At 44.3% G+C, this 21,509-nt stretch overlaps 1 protein-coding gene across 4 annotated transcripts; it reads right to left on the bottom strand.

Annotated features, from left to right (window-relative positions):
* Window positions 1-1,802: 1,802 nt before the first annotated feature.
* On the bottom strand, window positions 1,803-16,542 carry SAMD13 (sterile alpha motif domain containing 13). 4 transcript variants are annotated; one of them, XM_075759798.1, is made up of 5 exons: window positions 16,415-16,542; window positions 15,620-15,709; window positions 11,906-11,990; window positions 7,752-7,863; window positions 1,803-2,979 (listed from the first exon to the last, which is right to left on the bottom strand). In XM_075759798.1, the coding sequence occupies exons 2-5, from the start codon at window positions 15,636-15,638 to the stop codon at window positions 2,836-2,838; spliced, it is 360 nt and encodes a 119-aa protein (XP_075615913.1). In that variant the 5' UTR covers window positions 15,639-15,709; window positions 16,415-16,542; the 3' UTR covers window positions 1,803-2,835. The 4 variants fall into 4 exon arrangements, with proteins under 4 accessions (XP_075615913.1, XP_075615916.1, XP_075615915.1 ...); XM_075759801.1 differs by lacking the exon at window positions 15,620-15,709 and having other exon boundaries at window positions 16,415-16,532; XM_075759800.1 differs by lacking the exons at window positions 15,620-15,709; window positions 16,415-16,542 and adding an exon at window positions 13,848-13,953.
* Window positions 16,543-21,509: the final 4,967 nt, after the last annotated feature.

Here is a 21,509-nt window from a genome sequence, read left to right as displayed (position 1 = left end):
TCTGGCTTTGACTTCCTCTTTCAAACCCTCCACTCTCTTTTAAAAAGATTTTTTTGTTCTCCCAGCAATGAGAATGTAACAGACAAAAACCAGAATGGTCACCTGCACAAAGAGAACAGCAGCATTAGAAAGCTCAGAGAACAGTAGGAAACTACAATAAAGATCAGGGACGTTAAAAAGAAATTGTTACAGTTCTGAGTAACATCCTCCAAATTCCCTTTCACACTTGCAGTGAGCTTTCTGTTCAGCTTTTACTTGTACATGAACCAGTTAGCGCTACTGATCAAAAGCGGAATACAATCTGGATGTTTCTGAATGCAATTCATTTGCTTATTAAAACATGTTCAAAGAAAGCACAGTGCTCAGAAATCACCACATGAGCTCTCAAGGCTGTAGAGTGGTGATTTTTACTCCCTGATGGAATAAATATATTTTAATTCGGAGTCATCCATAGATCTACAAAATGTGTCAATCCCACACCAAACATATAAGTTAAGAAAAAGAGAATATTCAATTCATCCTTCAGTAGCATAGCACTATGTATTCTACACCAACAATAATTCTACAAATACAGGGCTGGTAGGCATCTCCGGACTATGTGCAGCTGCTTCATATAATCCTTTTCATAAACATACCTACTTCTGTATTAAAATATTGAAGAGTTACATGTATAATTTTTCAATTCCAGCCTGTAATTAACCTGATACAGACTGTACCTGAGAACTCCCCAGTGCAGGAACAATGCTCCCTATTTGAATCTAGTCTCCCAGAAGATCCCTACTCCCACTAGGTATCTCTGAACACTACGAAACTATAAAGAAAGTCATAAGCAGAATTCTGACTTACAAACCTGCTGCTAACAGACCAATACCTGAAGTGAGCACAGTACAAGGGACAGAAAGAGAAATGGTGAATATTTCCCTGTCTCCTATCATGTATCTCAAATTCCAAATGAATACGTTGTACAATGTAAAGGTTAGAAAGTATACAATAAAGCACACTGCTGTACAGTTTATGTAATGTACCATATACCATGAGCTTCACCTACAGCACCACTTTTAACATGGCTTTATCCCTTTCTCAAATCTCAGCACCAGAAACCATAAAGGAACTCACCTAGCACTGTGGCATCAATGGCCACCTTGCGCTTGGCCAAGGCAGAGCCACCACCTCGGCAGGAGATTACAGGAGCTTCTCCTTCCTTTCCCTGAATCCTGCTGTTCCCACTTAGCAGACAGCACCACTTTCTCTTACCTTCTCCCTTCTCAGCTGCACCCCCCCCACACACCATTTCCTCCCACACCATTTCCACTTTCACCACACTCTCCTGGCTTATTTACTACTTCCCGGCTCCTTTGCTCAGCCTCGCTCATGCAACCCCACATCCCAATTTCAGGGGTCACCACAAAGCTCTCTGGGCGAGAGAAGATGGTGAGCCCTGACAGTGCTTAGCACCACCCGCAGGCTATCTTCCAGGCGATCTGGGGTAAATTACCCTGCTGTACCAGGGCCAGCACAGCGCCTCCGCACCACCGGCAGCTCTAGGAAGGGATAAGAGAAGCACAGATGTTACTGGTCAACTGTGACCAGGGCTTCTCCTTCAGCAGTATACAACGCTACATGAGAAAAAAGCAGAAATAATGACATCTTTCAATATCTTGGTAGGTGGTGTTAAAAGTAATCACAAGAACATAGAATATTAAGTAGGTTTTGGTATCTTTTTAATGGGAAAATGGAGAAAAACAGGAGCTCCAATATACCACAACAAAGAAACAGAGAAAGTAAAAGATCTGTAAAGTAAATTGAATCCAAACATAAGCAATGCTTTATTGGGATATAGCAAGCAACTTATCAAATAGGGAACTGGTACAAACAGATTGAACAACACTCTCTTTTAACAGAGATGTATGATGACAAGACAGCTTCTTTCAGTTTTTTAAAACAAGTATTCAAATTGTTAAGTAAAGCATTAAAAAAAAAAATCAACCATTACAACACCAATGACAGACAATATTAAAAATGTGCAGAATTTTACTCTTTTTACAAATTTCTGCATAATGTTAAAAAACAAGTTATCATAAATTAAAAAAGGAATAAAATGAAGCTTTTTTTGTTTTGCAAAGCAACACAAACTTTTAAAAACCAACTATACTTTACATAGAACTACTATTAAAAATAGGTGAAAACAAGCTGCAAATTTAAAGGACAGCAAAAAACACACAACCCAGTTTCACCTGTCAGCAACGCCTTCTGCTATTGAACGGGTTATGTTAATTGTATGTACAGCTTTAAACATTGCAGCATACCATGAGTAAACCTTAATAAGGTCAAAATAGGACCCTCTGCAAAAAAGGGTGAGTTGGCAAGTGTCAGTCCCATCCTAAAATTATAAGTAGCAATAATTTTAGTAGGTCTTTAGTGTAAACCAAAACTTACTTGAATTGGTTTCTCTCTCCCAAAGATGTATGTAAACTTTATTTGGGTTTGGGGGTTTTTTTTTGGTATTTTAATTCATGAAATCAAGAACATGTCTGGCTCAAAAATGAGAATGACATACCTCTCTTTTGTTCTGGATACAGTGATGTAGCTATCTCAACATGCTCACTGACACTTCCTAAAAGAGAAAATCATTATGTACTATGTAAAAAATACACACCACCTCTCCCAGTTCAGACTCAGTATATAGTATATTGCCAACTCTATCCAATAGGATATATATCGTAATTTGGTTTAAATTCTTAAAAGATATATTCTCTCTTTACAAAGTTCCATCACATGAAACCAAATTGCTTATTTATTGTTTGAGGCACAACATGACCCCAATTAGACAATTCGCTATAAAGAGTTGTTCTTTAGATGTTGTGTCTGTAGAGGTTTTACGTGATATTCATAGATTTTTAGCGCAGGCCCCAGTTTTAATGAAAGTCCAGTCAGTACATCATTTCTTGTCATCAACAGTAATGATTTGCCATCAATTTCCTGTAAGAAGAATTAAAGAGTTGATAAAGACAAATGTACAAATCTAACAGATGAGAACAGTCATGCAACAAATGGAAGACTACTACAGAGGATCAATGAGAAAAGAAATAGTAGCCTTTATTTTCCTGAAACTGTATTTATAGTTGCTAAATTCTACTCTCTGGTTTTCAAGTGCTCACCTGTGCTGACTAAGGCATAAATACTATTTAGTATGAGCCTCATTTCAAAATTCCCTCCTTGTAAATCTGTTTCAAATTAATAGGTACATGTGCAGATTGCCTAATTATCAGCCATTAAGGGAAGGATACTCTTAAGAAGGTGGTTTATGAAGTGCATTTCAGAAGAATTACCACTGACAGCGATATGCGAGTTTGGACTAGTCAGTATCTGCTAATAACTTCAGGTCCCTTCTTTAAAAAGGCCTACCTTCCCATGCATCCTGTGAGGGGAGAGGACAAAAAAAGAAAAAAAGAAAAGGAAAAAAAAAAAAAGACGACTCCTGCCATCAGAAATTGGAGAAGGGCCTAACTGTGGAACTCAATACTCTGAGGCATCTTCTCTTCCTCCACTTACAATGGAAGAGGCTAAAAGCAGCCACTTCCCAGCTTAGATCTCAACAACCGCTACTTGTTCCTGCTTAAAATTCCCACTTTTAAATCACAGATGCGTGGGGTAGTGTGTTTTTTCTTCCCTCTCTCAAACCTTGGCTTTCTGACCTATTTAGATTAGAAATCGTGTAGGCTTTGGGGTTTTTTCCACCTCAAAACCTTGTTGCATGTTTGAAAACTACCTGTAAATGACTTTTCAAAGGTCAAAATGGAAGAGAAAGAATCCACATTTCTCAACACCCATTTCCATCCTTTTTTTTTTTTTTGCATGTTCCTACAGTTCAATCACACTGCACTAGTCAGGAAACGGGAGCTACAGCTAAACAACAATGTGTTGACCAGTGTCTCACAACACAGCCAGATCTCCCAGGGTCGTCATAGCCCAAAGAAGTATATAGCCTTATGGCATTCTCCTGCACTGGACTTCACTCTGCTGTTGCATTCTTTTGTACTTTTAATAAAAACCCCACTATTAATTGTTGAATTTGTTATCAACAGCCAATAACCAGTTCAAATGCTTGCATATATTGTTGTTGTCCATGATAATATATCGCCAAAATTTTGTATTTTTATAAATACTATTAACATCACACATCGATTTGTCCCACTGCAGCATCTTCCTTAGAAATATTAAGTGCTGTCTTGGAAATGTCAGAGATCCCATCTTTTATTGCAACTCAAAATGAAAAAAGGAAGACTTATATTAGAGTTCAGCATGAATTTGTCCAGACTGATCTCTCTTACAATTTGATAAAGTTTAGAAATACAAAATACATGGACAAATCACAACATTGTCAAAGATCAGCTGAAAGTGGATATGACTGCTAATCCGTCAGAGGAGCGCGATGTAACAGTATTTCTAAAAGAAAAAAAGTTTCCAACTTTTTTACCCAATTATAGCAGTTGCCTCTTTCTAATTACTGTTGAGAATCTTAATGGTTAAAATCAGTTTCTGTCCTCTCTTTTCCATTCATCACAATTCTTTCTGTATGAATGTTATGAATATTTTGCTCATTGCTATGACCGATCTGAAGTTGCCTTTTCTGCTGCTGTTAAACGATGCTATGGAGGAAGAACAGCCTCCAGCTTGGTAGGATCCAACTGAAGTAAATCTAGTACCTGGAACAGGAGAAACTCCAAGAAGAGGATAAAAGCATCTATTCCTTTCCCTTCTTCTTCCACAGGGTTTTACAAATACAGCTAAGAGGAAAGCATGGCAGCCAGCATGCTCACATGCAGCTCTGCTAGAAAGCAGCAGTAGACACAAGCCAACATCAGACCCCAATTTCCCTTCTGGTAAGGCATCGCAGCGAGGCCAGCAAACTACCATTGGGTTACCTGGGCTTATCTGGCTCTCGCAGTACTAATGGCTAGAGAAGCCACATAGGCAATAATGAAGGTCAGGCATAGCGCTAGCATGTCTCGAGACATGGCAAACAGCTTCAGCCTTTGAGTGAGCCACAGCTCCTGTGCTCCCAGGGCTCCTAGAGAAAGCTTGGCCTCGTACTGGCAGGCAGCAGTTCTTTGAAGGTGTTCACACCCTCATCCTGCATCTGGTTTCTGCCTCTCTCCTTAGTTATCCTGTGCCCCCAACTTCTTGGCTTGGCTGATTTGCTTGCTGATGTTATGTTTTTTTTTGTTATTGGGCAACATCTTTCAGTTGAATCTGTTTTCATCTGTGAGCTCCTTTGACTTGCTGACATCAGTGGAACTCCCAAGAAGGAAAAATGTATAATCATTATACAACCATCACTTCTTACCAGCACTTACAATACAGTTTTAATAAGACATCCTGCGGTCCTTAAAATGTCTTCTCATTTTCCTTAAAATGTTGTAAGAAAAATTCGGGTCTTAAAAATTCTTTGAGTCACTTGCTTTAGGCGAGTCCAGATGTATTCAGATTCACCAAAAGAAAGTGTGGACTCAGTTACTGTTGTGTAAAAGTTGAATGTAATAATAGACCTCATGATTACATTCTGGGTTATGGATGTTGTATAAGAAAACCAGTGTACCCCTACTGAAGCGGTTCAGTGAAAACAATTTCCCAGTGTTGCAGATGAAACAAAATACTTTCCTTTACCATTTACAACCTCATTCCCCTTCCAGTACATATTCAGAGCAGTAGCAAATCAAATTAATTTAGGGTTCTGGGGCCCAGGCAACCTGCAGTACAAATGGCAGAGAAAAACAGAGATGGCCAGAGCTTCAGCTGCATATCTGGTGACTCTATAGACAGAGGATGGCTAAGGGTTCAAAGTGACCCTGACTGCACTGCCATACCTGGAATTCCTGGGAGATCCTGATAGTAATACCGTAAGTAGACAGAGTTAAAGCTAGTGGCTAGTAAACAGTGTAGAAGAAACAGAACACCACCACTGGTAACAGGTTAGCAACAGGGCTGTTCCTGGTGCAGACAGGGAATGGGCTGGCAGAGCTGGCATGGAGAACCAGGCACTTGCTGCTCCTCGTGCTGCTAAGGGGATGGAGGGGGAAGGAAGTGGCAATTCTGCTGTGAATGTCCGTCCCACATCTCCTGGACACATCCTGGTGGCAGCTGTCAGCCTCTCTCTCCAAGGCTTTGGCATAAAGTGAAGTTGGCAGTGGAATCACAGCCACATTTCTGCCCATGGCTATCCTAGCAGAGCCCTGGCAACACATTGCTAAAAGCAGCTTACTTCAGCTATCCTCCTGAAGCCACTTGCCCCCACCGCAGAATACTAATAAAACCTTTACACTCTACTTCTATGCTGCTTTCCATCAGGCTGTTGCAAATTGCTTTGCCAAAACTCATGAGTTAGCCTCACCTTGCTGCTGCAAGATCAGTAGTAATTACTGCAGTATTATTGACAAGCCAGCTGAGGTGCAGAGAGGTTAAGATATTTGATGAAAGTCAGAGGTATCTGTCAGCATGAGGAAAAAACCCCAGAGGCCACAATTACTTTACCTGTGTGTTTTTTTAAGCCACATTTCTACGGCTGTTAAGGAGACATGGATGCTGGTATTAAGGAACAGATACGCTTAAACAATTTTTTGCCTGTTTACTCATCTCCAAATTCTGAAAAATTAGTAGCAGCTGCCGAAAGAGCCTTTCTCTGCACCCTGCCAGAGAATTACCCAACATCAGGCTTTTCACCCCCCAAGAACAGAGCTAAATTTAGATACTCTGTTATACTCATCAATTACAATCAGATGGGATTTCACCATCCAGGTGCTGGAGGTCAGCGAGATTAACCTGCCCAACAGTAATGTTATTACACATTAGATGTACAGTTTCCCTGCAAAGCTGCCAATAACTTGCACTAGCTCAGTGCCTTGCAAGGTCAAGCCATCTATTTTGGTAACTAAACACAAGTGTTGGTAACTGATTTCCTGGTGGTCGCACACAAGCCTATAGACTTATCAGGGAAGGTGCCGAACTGACAATATGGAGATGCAAGTTCCTTCTCTGTGGAACAGGTGGGCTGCAGGCCAAGTCAGCCAACTTCCCTACCCTGCCCCACTAATACACCTTACCGGTGTGCTGACAGGCGAGTTACAAGGGCACATGACTGTTAAACTCTTTGGTGATCTAATCCACCAAAAGAAGCCATGCATTAGCATCAGCAGTTACAAGGCCCAGAAATGAAGACCCAACCTCTTTCTCAGACTGAGTCCTGCAAACATGCTGCTCCTGTGCCTAAAAAGATTCTTCCCCTTTATTATCAACTTGTCCTTTCCCTGTTCACTTGCACTGCCAAGTTCAATGCAGCACAGCAGCCCCTTTTTACCCTGGTCGTCAAGAGCAACTTGCTGCTTAGGAGCCCCGGATTTTATAAATACTTATGAGTGCATTTGCACAATACACTCAGGAAGAGGGGAATTACCATGCACATTTTAAATAACAAAACTGGGGTTGTACAGGGAGACTGAGTCCAAGCCAGAATATTTGTTTAGATTCCTCACCATTCAGATGACTGTTTTAAACTCAAATCCATTATCCACACCTTGTAGAACAATATTACTCAAAGATCATAATCCCATGGATTTTCACCCAATAACAGACTTAAATCCCCTCAGTAACATGGGATTTTCACACCCATTTAACAGTATATAACCAGGTGCATAACAAAAATGTGCAATGTGAGAAACTGGTGGCAGTAAAAAGGTGTTTCCTTACAGATTTACCTGTTCTTGAAAAGCATTGGCTTGTTCTTCAAATCCAGCTGTTCTGAAATAATTCACAACATCGGTAACAGCCCAGTCAGCAGGATCTGGAGGTCTCCCATTCTCTACTGAACTGCAAAGTGCAAATCCAGACAAGTAATCACTAAATGTGTGCAGAGCGTCTGCTGCTTCTTTGTGCACACCCTATGTACATCCCCTCCTTCCTTGTTCCTTCAGGAAAAGTATCCTTCGACACTTCCCCCCACCCCAATACAGAACAGTCACTCTTGTTCTCTTCCATTTCAAAGACCTGATGCTGGGGACAACTGAGGTACCGCTCCCTTCAGAAAAGAAGAAAGTATATGAATCTTCACATCAGCCACAGGTAATCAGTCAGGATCTTTTCCCTGCAAGTATGCTGCCTTTGCAGTCGGAGAACAAAGACTACCATGACTGAGGTACCAAATCCCTGTCTTTCAAGACTGCAGCTTCTTTTCAGCTACCAAGTACTTATCAAGAATTGCAGTGTGTGGACTATTCTTTTCCCAGATGAGACTGTGCTTCCTTGCAACATGAGTAGAAACTACTAGAAACCATCTTTACCTTGTGGAAAAAAAAAAAAAAAAAAGGCACCAATGACTGCACTAATTCTCAATATAGAAAATTTCCCATAATTGTTTTTGGACTCATCTTTGGGCAAATCTATGGACTTTTTTAATAGCTATGAATCTGAGAAAACATCTGTTAAACACAGAGTGAATTCCTTCTGTGATTGATCTCTGGCAATTGCTTTTCACACTAGCAAAACCACCCAATCATTCATATTACTATCCTTATCCTGCATTTCTTTTCCTAACCTGCCATCACCCTATCTCAGATAACCTTTGTGTATCTGCAAATTCTTGGTAAAAAAGACACACAGTGAGCTTGATTGCCTTTCCTACAGCAATTTAGGAGGATGAAAAGCAAGACATCAAAAGAAATAACTTCTTCAACTAGAAGTCTCAAAGTTCATGCCACACATCTTCCACTGTTCTGCACGCTTAACCATAATACTAATGAAGAAATATGAAAACGTACAGGTCAGGGCAGATGTCAGAATCCTGTCCATTTCAGGTCCTGAAACTGAGAGGCAGGACTTCGATTTTTCAACAGCACCAGCAGAAAAGAAACACAGATTATACTCTCCTGACAGCACGTTTGTTCTGTCCTTCAATTTTTTCTTTTCCAACTGTCACAACCTCTGTCTTGCCTAGACTTTTATGTCTTTCAGCAAAATAACTGAGTGAATCAAGGGCCAACCATTTTTCCAACCAGCCATGAAGAGAATCACATATAGTGCCTCCCATCACTGTTTCTACAACATCCCAATTTCTACAACTAGCTGAGCCCTGGGAAGGCAGACTCGTGAACACAATAATTTTTGCTTCTCGCCTAACTCTTGGAATGTATCTGTCAATATGGCAACAAATTCTGGCCCTAGGAACTCACAATATCAATATCTCCTGTATCTGCACTTGGCCTTCTAAAAGCAATTTCTTTCACTTATCACATGGAATATACACATATCTCAAAGCAATGAGCAAAGGGCCAGAGTTCTTACTTTTGCTCATCAAGTAATGACTTACTTCATGAATCACTTCACTGATTGTGATTACATAGAAAGGCAACACTCAGCAAAATTGAAAATGAGAATATCTGGCCTTATCAGAGCTGCATTTTTAAAAAAAAGAAAAAAAATCAAAGAATGTTTTTCAATTAAGATTTTTGGTGTTGTGCACATTCTGAGGCTTAAGAAGTAAAATGTGAAAAGCATTACACAAAATCTACACATATTTGTAAAAGCAGCGTTTGAAGAATTATATTTAAATCTTTGCATTTTCCCTAAGACATAGACTATCACTTTCAATAAATCACATTCTACTTAAAAATAAACAAACCACCCCTCAACAATTCAGTATTTTAAAAAAACCAAAACATAATAAATCCTATAAGGTATTTAATTCTTCCAAAACAGCAAATGAAAGATTTAATCTGTAAAAACACCTCCTAACTGTATTTTGCTTGCTTCGCAAAACACTTTAATTTCAAGCTAAATATGGTTCCAAACCCTCCGTCCCACAACTTTGTATTTCAACCCAGGTGTGTTAGTTCTTCACATAACTCTTCTTTCACCACTAGGGAACCACAGCTTGGTCCAGCCCATCCCAGGCTCAACTGCAATGACTGTAGGGGCTCTACCTTAGTCATTAACTAATTACAGGAAATAATTGCAAGTTTGTACCTCTAGGAATAACATCATGCTGGACCTCAAGTGGAGCCAATTTCCACAGCTACAGCTGCAGAAGACTCAAAGGCATGCGGCAGACTATTGGAGGCTGGCTGGATTTTAACCTATCTACCCACACAGATGCTCATTTGGCTCCTACGCTTTAACAGTCTCCTCCTTGCCCGCTGTTGCACATGGCTCTATTCTTTAGACAAAAAAAAGGGAATATACAACAGCCATGGCTTAGCTGTACACCGGTTCATGCCAGACATCCTGGATGCTGTAAAATCTTAAGAGGACTGGCATTTTAGGCTTTATAATGAGATACTAGATGCACTGATAATGAATAAAGATGAGGCTTGTCTGCTTTTCACCACTGTCCCTGTGCCTTTATTGCCATCATGTGGCAGAAACAGCAAGGCCTGAAAGGGTATAGCTGTGAACAGATTTTATCCAAGCTATTTATAACCACTTCAACGAAGTGCTAAATACTTCCTTTGTAGATATGCGCACATACACACTGTATACATTCATTTAGAAACCACAGCCCCTGATCAGTTTAATTACAATCCCCATCAGTTTTAAAAAGCCACCTTTGCAATTAGTAGTTGAGCCTTTATCACCTAAGCCTCAGGGGAAAATGATTAAATGTAAACTGTCCTTGCTTTGACTGCCTCCTTTCTCCTCCCACCACAGAGTCCTCATTGGAGAAGCAAGCCTGCACACCGAAGGTGGCTTCTGAGGGACATACACGATATAATCTATTCATAGTCACTGAATAGGGAAATGCTTTATGTTGGTGTGGTGTAACCGACGTCTCAAGCGAAGGGGGAGCATGCTGATTTTAATGGCTGCCATCAGATCTTCTGATGCTGTGTCATAATCAGGTGTTTTATCAGCATCCTGAAGTGACCATTATTATTATTATTATTTACACTAGTGCCTGGGAGCCTAAGCATTGTCAAGTTTCCTTGGAAGGCTTACGCAAAAGAGATCTGAAGGAAAAGAATGAGGTGCAGCTTTGCAGAAGTGTTGCAGTTTGAAAGGACAGACTAAGAACTCTAGTACTTTTTTTAAATACATCTATATATTTATCTCAGGACAGCTTCTATAACCCTAAAGCAGCAAGGCCAAATATTTGCACACAGAACTCCACTTCTCAGATCATAACTTCATTCAGAATTGTTAGCTCTAATCTAAGAATTGCTGACCTTTGAGGATACAGAAATGTCTCCAAAACAGTTCCTATCCCTCAGCCTGCAGCCTACCACATTAAAGAAAATGGTAGAGCAGTGTACACCATGTCTCCATCTTATTCCCACCCTACGTCTGAAGTAAAAAGCCAGCACTTTAGGGCTTCTCCAGCAAACAGCCTAAAATATCTGGTCCAGAAGAACACTGACACGAAAGACGTATGCTGCTGCTGCTGCTACTACTTCACAGCTCTAGATGGCTGGGCAGTCAGCAGAGAAGGGCGTATGTCTCACTGAAAGAGACAGAGAGGAGACTTCCACACAGCACACTTCTCGCCAGCAGACATCGGTTCTTCAAAAGCCACTAGCAGACAGGTGAGCAGAGGTAGAATATTGGTTACAGTGCTACCACTTGCTTTAGTCTCTGGTTGAGCAGAGAAATCAATGGAGAAGGGTACACTCCTAACTTAAGTTACTAGCTTCTACATCTCTACATTGCTGTCAGTCCTCCCACACATCATTTTTAATCAATTCAGTGCCCGAGACTCTTCTATTTCAAAAATGAAATACAATAAAAGTAATTGAGAACAAGGAAGGTTTGAAATGAGCAAAGATGGAGGTGCCCACCATTGCCAACTGCATCAAGTCAAAGGAAAACTACAATCAAAATCCATGTGCTGTTTACATAAACCGAACACTACAGATTCACTTACTTTTTGACATCCAGAGAGCCGTTTTCCTTGTTTTCCATGTCAACAGCTAGCATGGGGAGGACAGAGGTTTCTTTTACTTCGGCAACTGATCAATAGGGAGGAAAAAAATTGTGTTTAATTATTGGTAGTATGAAAAGAGCAACATAATGTAACAGAAACAAGCATTCTACAGGGACACAACCATGTTTGCACCTGAGAGCAAAGGTGCTGTCAAAGACTGCTTTCCTCAGAAACCTGGAAAAGCTGATAATAGCTAACGAACTACAAAAAGTTGACCTGTGCTTCAAACACAAGAAATATTTCATGCCTGAAAATCAAGGAAAATAATGTTACATTCGATCCTTTTTGAAGCTAATACAATTTTGAACAAACTATATTCATACACCTAGAGATTGACCTGAAACACATAGCTAGTTATCAAGAGAGTTGATTATGCCTTCAGTCAACCTGCTATACAGAGCATCCAAACAGATATATGATCTGATCCCTAGCGAGGTTTTGAAATCCATAGCCTTGTTTCACAAATGGGGAATCTGGGATACAGACGAGCACAAAGTGACTTATACCCATCTCGCACGTAAAGCTAGTAAGCACAGTTACTAATTGAGTGCCAGACTCCTGAGGCCTAAATCAGTATCTTATCCATAAGATCATCCTTCCTGCACTAGCACAGCTTCTGCTATAGGTATGGTATACTGAACTCTGAAGAGGAAAGGAGCGTACGAAGGACACAGGAGAAAATTCAGTTTGTTTCTCTCCTTGTAGCATGCTGGAGTACTTTCACCACACAGCTTTTTCCACCACTCCACAGAGCATGCAGAAATTACTCAAGCCTTTTATTTCTGTTCTCAAGTAAGCCATTTCTATTTCAAAGAGCACTAAAGAACTAACCAAGGACTCGGGATGTTCTTGCTGGAGCATTAATGGATGCCAGTGAAATGTCACAGAGCGCTGGGAAGTACAGAATAGGGAAATCATGCTCTTCGGCTAAAACTTTGCAAAAATAGAGGATAGCAATTAATACTGCCGTTAAAGGAAAAAAAAAAAAGAAAAAAAAAGATCCTTTATTATACAGCTAGCAGTACATAAAGCACCAAGAAAACAAAACAGTAACAAACTAATCGAAAAGATGCTTCTTCCTGCACCGCTGACCAAATAACTCAACGCATTCCCTCAAATCACTTCTTGGTTCACCTGAGGTGACTGCCAAACGACAACCGCACCGGTCTATCTGCAGAAGGTGCCCTCGCCCCGGCCGCGCAGGACCCGGCAGCCCACGCCGGGCTCGGGGTAAGGCACGGCACCTTCCGCAGAGCCCACGGCCCCGCGCAGCCACCCGGCCGTCGGGGGGGGCTCCCGGGGCTCCCCTTCCCCCGCGGCGGCCGAGGAGACGGCTCCGCCGGGACTGTGTGACACGCGTTCACCATTTTTCAAGCATCTCCGAAACCGCTCGCCAGGCAGCACTGCACCACATTGTCATTTTTGGGCTGGGGGGGGGGGGGAAGTAAGACAGAAAAACCTACCTACGAGCAACTAAACCAAAGCATTGCTACAGGCTGCTCCGGAGCGGCGGAGCCCCCCGGCTCCCGCCCCCCCCCGCCGGCAGCGGGGCGCTCTGAGGCGGCTCAGTTTGACACCGGGCAGCAGCCCCGCCTGGCTCCCGGCCCGCGTGACGCCGCCGCCACACACGGTCCGCACCAACCGCCGCCCGCGTCATGGCGGACGTTTTAAAGGCGCAGCGCTGCACCGCCCCCCCCTCACCGGCTCGGTCGCGGGGGGGGGGGCCGGGGAGCCGCGGGGTCCCTCCGCCTGCCTGCCGCCCCGCAGCAGCCCGCTTCCTCGCAAGCGCCAGCACCGCGGAGGCTCGGGAGGGCACCCCGGGAGAAGGTTGGGGGGGGCTGAGGGGGGCAGCAAGGACCGACGCCTCCGGGGAGCGGCTTACCTGCGGGGGAGCGGCGGGCAGGGCGGCGGCGGTGCCGGAGGGCTGCTGGCACCGGCGGCCGCAGACCCGCCCGCGGCACACGGCCGGAGAGGAGCGCTCGGTGCCAGATTCATGACCTGAGTTTCTTGGGACCTCCTTGTAAACATTGCTACTCCTCCTACCCAACGGGGTGGATGTAGTAACGGTAAGAGTCGGGGGGGAGGGAAAAAATACAGATATTTTTTGAAGGATGCAATAGCGAGCCAAGGAAATTTTATACAAGGTGGGAAATGGGAACAGATTTCTAGATCTCGGAAAATGGATAAAGTTACATAAAATTAATTTCTAGAACGAGTTAATCAACTTGCATGTGAATAGGAGGCACTTGGCTTTCTCTAGCACTGGAGCATCGCAGGCTCAGGGCGTGGGGAAAGAGGAGCGACCAAGGACAGCACAACCGTGCCACCGCCACCGTGCCACCGCCGGGACCGAGGAGAGAGAAGAGATGGAGACAGCGACTCCCAGGGACAGCTACATCTGTTACTTCTGCAAGCACACTATTTACTTAACAAGGAGACCCACAGATACCTACGGGATTTCCTGTACAGTAAGGTACAACTCAAAGTGCCTACAAGTGACTAAGTCTCCCCCCTGGCAATAAAATCTCCTGCAGAGATTAATACAAATGTTGGCAAGTTTCTCCAGCAATTGCACTTCTTCCCCCCCCCCCCCCCTTTCTTACACTGATTTTTAATTTCTTCTTCCAAATTTCCCTTGATTCCGGATGCTTTCTAATGGCACGGAAGCGTTACATGGATAATGTGCTGTGCTGTCAGTGGCAGGGAAATGAAGTAAGCAATACCAACCAACCAACATACCCTACTGTCCCTGCACACGGGCTTTGCAGACTTCCTCAGCACCAGGGCGGCGTCCCAGCCACAACTCCAATGCTATGACCTTTTAACCATCCTTAACAGTCTGAGTTAACACAAATCTGTGGGATGTTTTACTTGCAGAATTTCCTTCCGAGTCAAACCACTCAAATGACACCCTTGCAGTGCACTGCGAGGCAAGGGGGACATTACAAGCTACCTGGGGATTCGTACAGAACCAACGGTGACTTCAGCCTGATCTCTGCAGAGCAAGTCACAGCTCCGTGACACGAGTGCCCTAGCCAGCACTGACGGACGGAGCCTGCTGGCTGGCAGAGCAGGCGTGGGGCTGTCCCAGGCACCGTGCATCTGCCTCGCTACCAGGAGAAGCTTTCTGGATCCTGGCTGCCAACAGAGATTTAAGTCACCTCACTGCTAACTGGACACAGTTACAAGCCCTAAACTCACAGGAAAAGTGCACTTTTGTGCAAAGGAATGCAGACGTGACTTCCCCAACCGTTTCATTTTGCCTTGCTTACATGTGGCCAAATAAATAACCAAAGCTTGCAAAAACCATGCAAATAATGGGACTTGAGGATCAATAGGAGCATTGAGAATGGAGAGCAGTGGGAGTCCTGGCCGCTTTGGATTTTAAATAAACGTAGATAAACAAGTTAAATAGAGTATTAAACATACTGCACCCTAAATAAAACCCTTTTACTTCACATCTCAAAGCGTACTGAAAAACGTGGCATATATGTGTTGGGCAAGGAAGCTGTGCACGGGAATTTTTTTTTTCTCTCTCTCAAGAAATAAGAATTCTAAATGAGGCCATAATGCATTTTCTGCATCAGCTGGTTTCTAACTTTGGTAATGAACTGACATTTGAAGATATAAATATAAACCAGCTATTTTACTCACACTCTCCCCTTCCTTCCATCACGTACTTCAATTAATCCTTGGAGTATTCGAAGTGAGGCTCACACAGTGTGTGCGTTCCGTCTAAAAGACCTCGAACAGCAGAGAAAGGAATTTGAAGAAGACGGGCAGTGGAAAAAATTCAATGTGGAGTATGATCTGTCGTTTGTATTTTCATTCACTGGGCTAAGGTAATTTAATTAAAACAAGATTATGTCTTAAGGGAGACAAAGCAGGAAAGCGAATTAGACTTTTGTTTGACTATTTGCATCCCGCTTCTGGAAAAAAAAAAACGTTTCCAGGCCACGTAGGGAAAAAAAGCGAGACCAGGGTTGGTAGATCCACGTTAAAGGGTCAACCCCGCGTGTTCCTGAACTTCTGCTGTTACACAAGGAGAAACACGCAGAAGTCAGTGTAGGTGTTGGGCACCAATTGACTCTATTTTCTGGGTATTGCAAGATGCCAGATTTCTACTGAAAAGCTGGTTTTTTTTGTCCCTGGAAGTGACAGCAGCACACGAAGACAAAACACATTGCACGTGTGGCTAAGTGGAGCGTAGCACCGTTACCTGCGCAGCGGGTACCGAATTTCAGCTCCCCCAAAGCAAAACAAAGCCCTTGTAACCCTTCTTATTCCAGTGCCCTGGGCAAGAACACGGTTAAACGCGTTCCCAGGGAAAGCTAAGTGAAAAAACAAGGAAGGACTTGTGTGGCTTCACGCCGAGCGAAGCCAGGAAAGCTCCTCTGCATAGGCTGCTCTTACGCAGGGCAGAGCGGATTGTCTCCGCGTACAGAATACCTCTTTCTTTGTCACCAGGGCCTGCAGGGCTCAGCGTTACCGCGGGCACCGAGAGCGGCCCGGGCCCCACCGGACGGGCCCTCGGGCAGCCGCCCCGGGCGCGAGGCGGCACCAACGGCCGGCGGGACCGTTACGGCCCCCGCGCGCCGCCCCGCCAATAGCCGCCAGCCTGGCGGGCGCGGGGCCTGCTGGGAAGGGAAGTCCCGCGGGGGCGGCCCGGCAGCGCCCCCTCAGGCCCGTCGTCCGCAGGCCCCGGCCGCGACCAGCCTGGGACGGGGCTCGGCAAGGAGCTGGCTGCCGTCGGGAACTGAACTGCGGCGTGGATTAAACGCTGGAAGGGGCCATGCTTTTCCTCTGGGTGTTCAGGGAGACATTTCGGGGCTGGCACTGATCGTTTGTGGTTCCTGGGGGCCAGGCTGGAAATGCTGCTCGCCCTGAAGAGATGGCCAAAATGCTGAGAGATTTCATCCAAACGTGATTAGCGGCCAAAAATCACCAGCTCCTCTTAAGGTGCAGCACTGGGGGCACGGGAAACGAACAGGGGGCACAGGCTGCTTTTAAGTAATTCCTGTTACAGACATGGAAGTGACAGGTTTAAGATGACTGCTTGCCTCCCAAACTGGATTAATTTATAGCTGTTCCTAGTCTATTAATAACGATAGTCTGAAAATCTTTTTTGCATCATTTCCTTCCTTGCAATACAGGACTAAAAAGGGACCTTCCAGGCCGTGGAGTTTGATCTCCTGCCGCGGCAGGCAAACCCTCACATAACCACATCTGCATCTCGTGCCGGTTTTGAGCCCACACGGAATCTCACCCAGATCTGCCAGTCAGGAGGCCTGTGTCAAGGTCCCCTTTACTGGTGGTTAAGAACTTTTAATTTACAACTTGAAAAACATAATTTGTTCCTGTAGTAATATTGTTCAATTTAATAGTTGACTTTTCTGTTTCTCTGGTATTTACTTGCTTACATAGACTCAGCTGTCTGAATGACACTTTTAGACTGTCACTGTAACAAGCTCTGCATTTTCTGAGCTCGTTCCCCTTTCCTCTTTGTGTGCATTTGCCTTCCAGGAGCAGACATTGGGAGCTGCACCCTGGGGTGCAGCAGGATCCCAACAGTACTTTCTACATTCCCTGACTGCTCTGAACAGCCCCTAGCTCCGCACTACACTTCTGGAGGTCTTTTGTCACACGTGTTTGGCACTGATGAGTTTAGACATCCTAGGATTGGCAAGTACCTCAGGTCTTTTCCACAGTCCCTGGCAATTACTATACACCCAGAAAGAGGCAAAATCCCTGTTACTGGTCCAGGTTTTACCTTTCCAACACTCTGCTCTCAGAAAACTCTCTTTTCCCAGTTAAGATCTTTTCCACTCCAGTCCGTATTCAGGGATTGGACTAGCTGATCTCCAAGCCCCTGCTGTTCTGCAATTCCGTGATTCTTTCTAGTTTGCTCGGATCGAATTTTGCCACTTACCTTGCTCCACAGCATCGACAGCTTAATACCCGTTGTCCTGCTCTCCCTTCCCTACGTCGGCATTGCATAGAGGAACGAGGGACAGTTCCCAGCAAGGTACTCCAGTCCACGCGTGGAATCCAGCAGTGAAGCACCTCTCTTCGATTCCTGCCTTGGCCAGGAATCCAAAAGCTGTGCTGTGTCTTCTTCACAGTCCTCTTCTGACCTGCCAGGGTTTTCTGCATGACTGAGCATTGTCTTGTTGCTCTGAAGTTCTGCGTAAAGCCTAGACAAAAGGCCAAAGATAGCGTTAGTGTAAAACAAGTGTGGAGGGAAGGAAGGCAGAAAACCCACGGCAAGAGTACAACAGTGTGACTTGTACCAACCTGGCATTCATTTCTAAAGCAATTAAGTTGAAGTGCCTGTGTAAGTACTAGGTCAGAGCACAAGAGCCAGTCAGCCTCGATTTATATTCCATGCAGTTACCTGGGTACACTCTTATAAGGTAAAAATCAGGGTCCATATGTGTGCAAAAAGTTTTGTAAAAGCTCTGGGTTTCAGGATCAGCGCGTGGGTTAAGAGCTCTGCAGGTGCAGAGTGCCAAGTCAGCAGCACAGCTCCCCCCAAGCCTGGCAGGGAGGAGCACTGCTCAGATCTACTGACAAGGCAGTAATTAAAGGGATGGAAAGACCCTCTGTTTCTTCCCCGGAGTCCCTTAAATCCTTGCTTTAGTATGCTAAGGTCCCTTTTACGCAATAAGCATTATCCGGCCTTTTTTTTTTTTTTAATTTTTTTATGAATCTCCAGTAAGATGACTAGAGTTGCGCCTGCTTCACACCAAGCTAAAAATGAACGCGTACAGCAGCTGCCTGCGATGCAAGGCCAGTGGTACCTTTCTGCTTTTGCTTCTTCTGGTTTCCAAGACTGAATTGTTTAAATAAATCTTCCTGCACGTGAATTATATCCACTTCACTGAGAATTTCCTGCCCTACTTATTTTGTCGTGCTCCTTCTTATTCTGGTAGTTGCTCATATTTAACAAAGCTACTGTTCAGACTTAAGCACTTGTTATTTTAAAGCTTGTACTTTGTATCAAAAAAATCATTGTATACAAACACAACTCATTCTGCCCATACTAGTAGTAGTACCTGCCACATACTTGCCTAGCTTGTGATAACGTAGCAAGAAGCTTATAAAAAGTATTTGTATGAAATACTGACATTGTAAAACAGAATCCAGGCTAATAAAAATATTTTATATAAATACGGCTCAGATATCTCTGTGAAATCGCTGTTAAATCTATGGGAAATCTGAAAGGTAGCATTTTGGTTGTATGAAGTGAGGCAAATGAAAAAGCACAACATGCTGATACACACAAGAATGGAAAAATACGCTTATAGACAGAAAAATGTCAATAAACCAGAGGCAGAAATCTCAACTACATTTCAAACATGACATTAAGAAATCAGTGCTAGGTTTTCCCCCACATTGCTGGGAAGCTTTTTTCCACAGGAGTGAAGATCCTTCCCATCACTGAAAAACCATCAAAGCTGGATTTTGACACCTCAGCGGCCCCATGACCCGCTGGGTGACTAGTGGTGACAGTGCGATTCACAGGTGCCTTTGCTGCGGGGATGCAGGAACCCGACCCCTGCCAGACAGCTCTCCCCTGCAGTGGGTTTGGCGCTGGACGCTTCTGCTCCTCCTCCTCCTCATTCTCCTGACAGTATTTACAGGGGTGAGGCTGCCATCTTCATAACAGGACAGTGCTGGCTGTAAAGCTGACTCCCGATGCCTCGCCACCCTCCCATATGAGCTTGTACTTCCCTGGACACCGTGCCTGGGAACTGCGCCCAGTGCAGACCCTGAGGAGGGCAGCGTACCTACGAGCCCGCACAGCGCTCACACACCTTTTCAAGAAACACAGGAGACCCACACCCAGACCGAGGGAACATCCATTGTACGCACCTAATCCACAAGCTGGAAAATATTTTCTACATGGACAGCCCCAAATACCTTCTCCATTTCTAAAAACCCTAACTTATGTATTATTTTTACAATAGGTAAGACTAACACCTAGTTTCCTCAGTAGCCGCCTGACACAGCAATCAGAATGTTCCAATGCAGTTGTGCAGAGCTCTCCCCTGCCACGTTTTAACCCAGCAGGCAGCGAGAACAACCACACAGCTGTTTGCTCACTTCCCCCAGTGGGATGGGGGAGAGAATCGAAAAGGAAAAGGTAAAACTTGTGGGTTGAGATAAAGACAGTTTCATAGGACAGAAAAGGAAGATGATGATGATAACAACAACAATAATGATAAAAGAATATACAAAACAAGTGATGCACAGCACAATTAGTCACCACTCGGAGTTGATGCTCAGCTGTTTTCTGAGCTGCATCACCTCCTGGGTGCCCTCTGCCCCCCTCCCCAGTTATATACTGAGCATGACATCATATGGTATGGAATATCCCTTTGGCCGGTTTGGGTCAGCTGCTGTGGCCCCTCCCAGCTTCTTGGGCACCCCCACCTTCTTGTTGGTGGGGCAGTATGACAAGCTGAAAAGTCCTTGACTGCTTGGCAACAACTAAAACATCAGTGTGTTGTCAACATTATTCTCATCCTAAATCCAAAGCACAGCACCATACCAGCTGCTAGGAAAAAAATTAACTCTATTCCAGCCAAACCAGGACACCCCCATTTTCAACACAGAGACATTAAGAGCCTTCTCCACATCTGCCCATGGAGGTTTCTGCTCGATCATACACACTTTCTGGGGTGTCGTGGAATTTCCTTTAAAAGCACTGTTGTAACATTCTCACATCACCTTCCCATCATGAGGTTTTCTTAGAAGCCAAGGTCAGCAAGATTCAGGACCACGTATACACTCAATAAAGAAAAGAGAAGCAGAGGCTGAGTCGCAAACCCACCTTGGTGTCAGGAGTCCAGCCGAACCAGTCCATTCCTTTATGATTTTCTTCTAAAAAAATATTCTGAGCATGCACAGAGATCCACGCAACACTCGGATAGTGGCAAGCTCTTGAATGGTGTCTGCCTTTGCTAACTAGAGCCATTGTGGGGAATGGTCATATTTCAGGTGTTTGGGCAGATCAGTCAGTGAGTTTCTGGGGCAGTGAAGTTCTCCCACCGGCTCTCCAGTAGGCAGAGTTAGCCAGCAGCAGGCAGTTTTAGCCTGCTTTAGAAACATCCAGATTTCTCACATTTGTAAAGCCCCCGTGTCCTGGTAAACACAGGTGTCTTTTGTACACATTACAGTTCTGGTATAACTGCCAGAATGGACACCAGGTGCGGAAGACCAGACATATGGCATTTCTTCCGTTGATCAGCCATGGAGGATGCTGCTCCTCTGCCCACCGAAAGCACCCCAGACCCAGAGAAGGGTGTTTCCCGCAGTTCTCCGTCACTGCTGCCAGTTACGGGGTCCCTATCTGCTCATAGACACCAAACTATGAGGAAGCCGAAGGAAATCATGGCAACACTACACTTTGTGTGTAAACATGACAGATCAAAGGATGTGCATGTTGCTTGGCAGACCGCGGCTGCAAACAGCACCACTGACTGCAAGAAAGGAACCGCTGTTACGGCAGGGTGAGCGTTCCAGTCGCGTGGTAGGTGAC

Source organism: Balearica regulorum, chromosome 8, assembly GCF_011004875.1.
Source record: "Balearica regulorum gibbericeps isolate bBalReg1 chromosome 8, bBalReg1.pri, whole genome shotgun sequence".
Lineage (NCBI taxonomy): Eukaryota > Metazoa > Chordata > Aves > Gruiformes > Gruidae > Balearica > Balearica regulorum.
This window is presented reverse-complemented; position numbering and strand designations above follow the sequence as displayed.

Coding starts and splice junctions, on each gene's coding strand:
- SAMD13 (XM_075759798.1), bottom strand. Junction 7,864..11,905: donor GGCTCTCTGGATGTCAAAAA/GTAAGTGAATCT, acceptor TGCACTTTGCAG/TTCAGTAGAGAATGGGAGAC. Junction 2,980..7,751: donor CCAATGCTTTTCAAGAACAG/GTAAATCTGTAA, acceptor TTCTTCTTACAG/GAAATTGATGGCAAATCATT.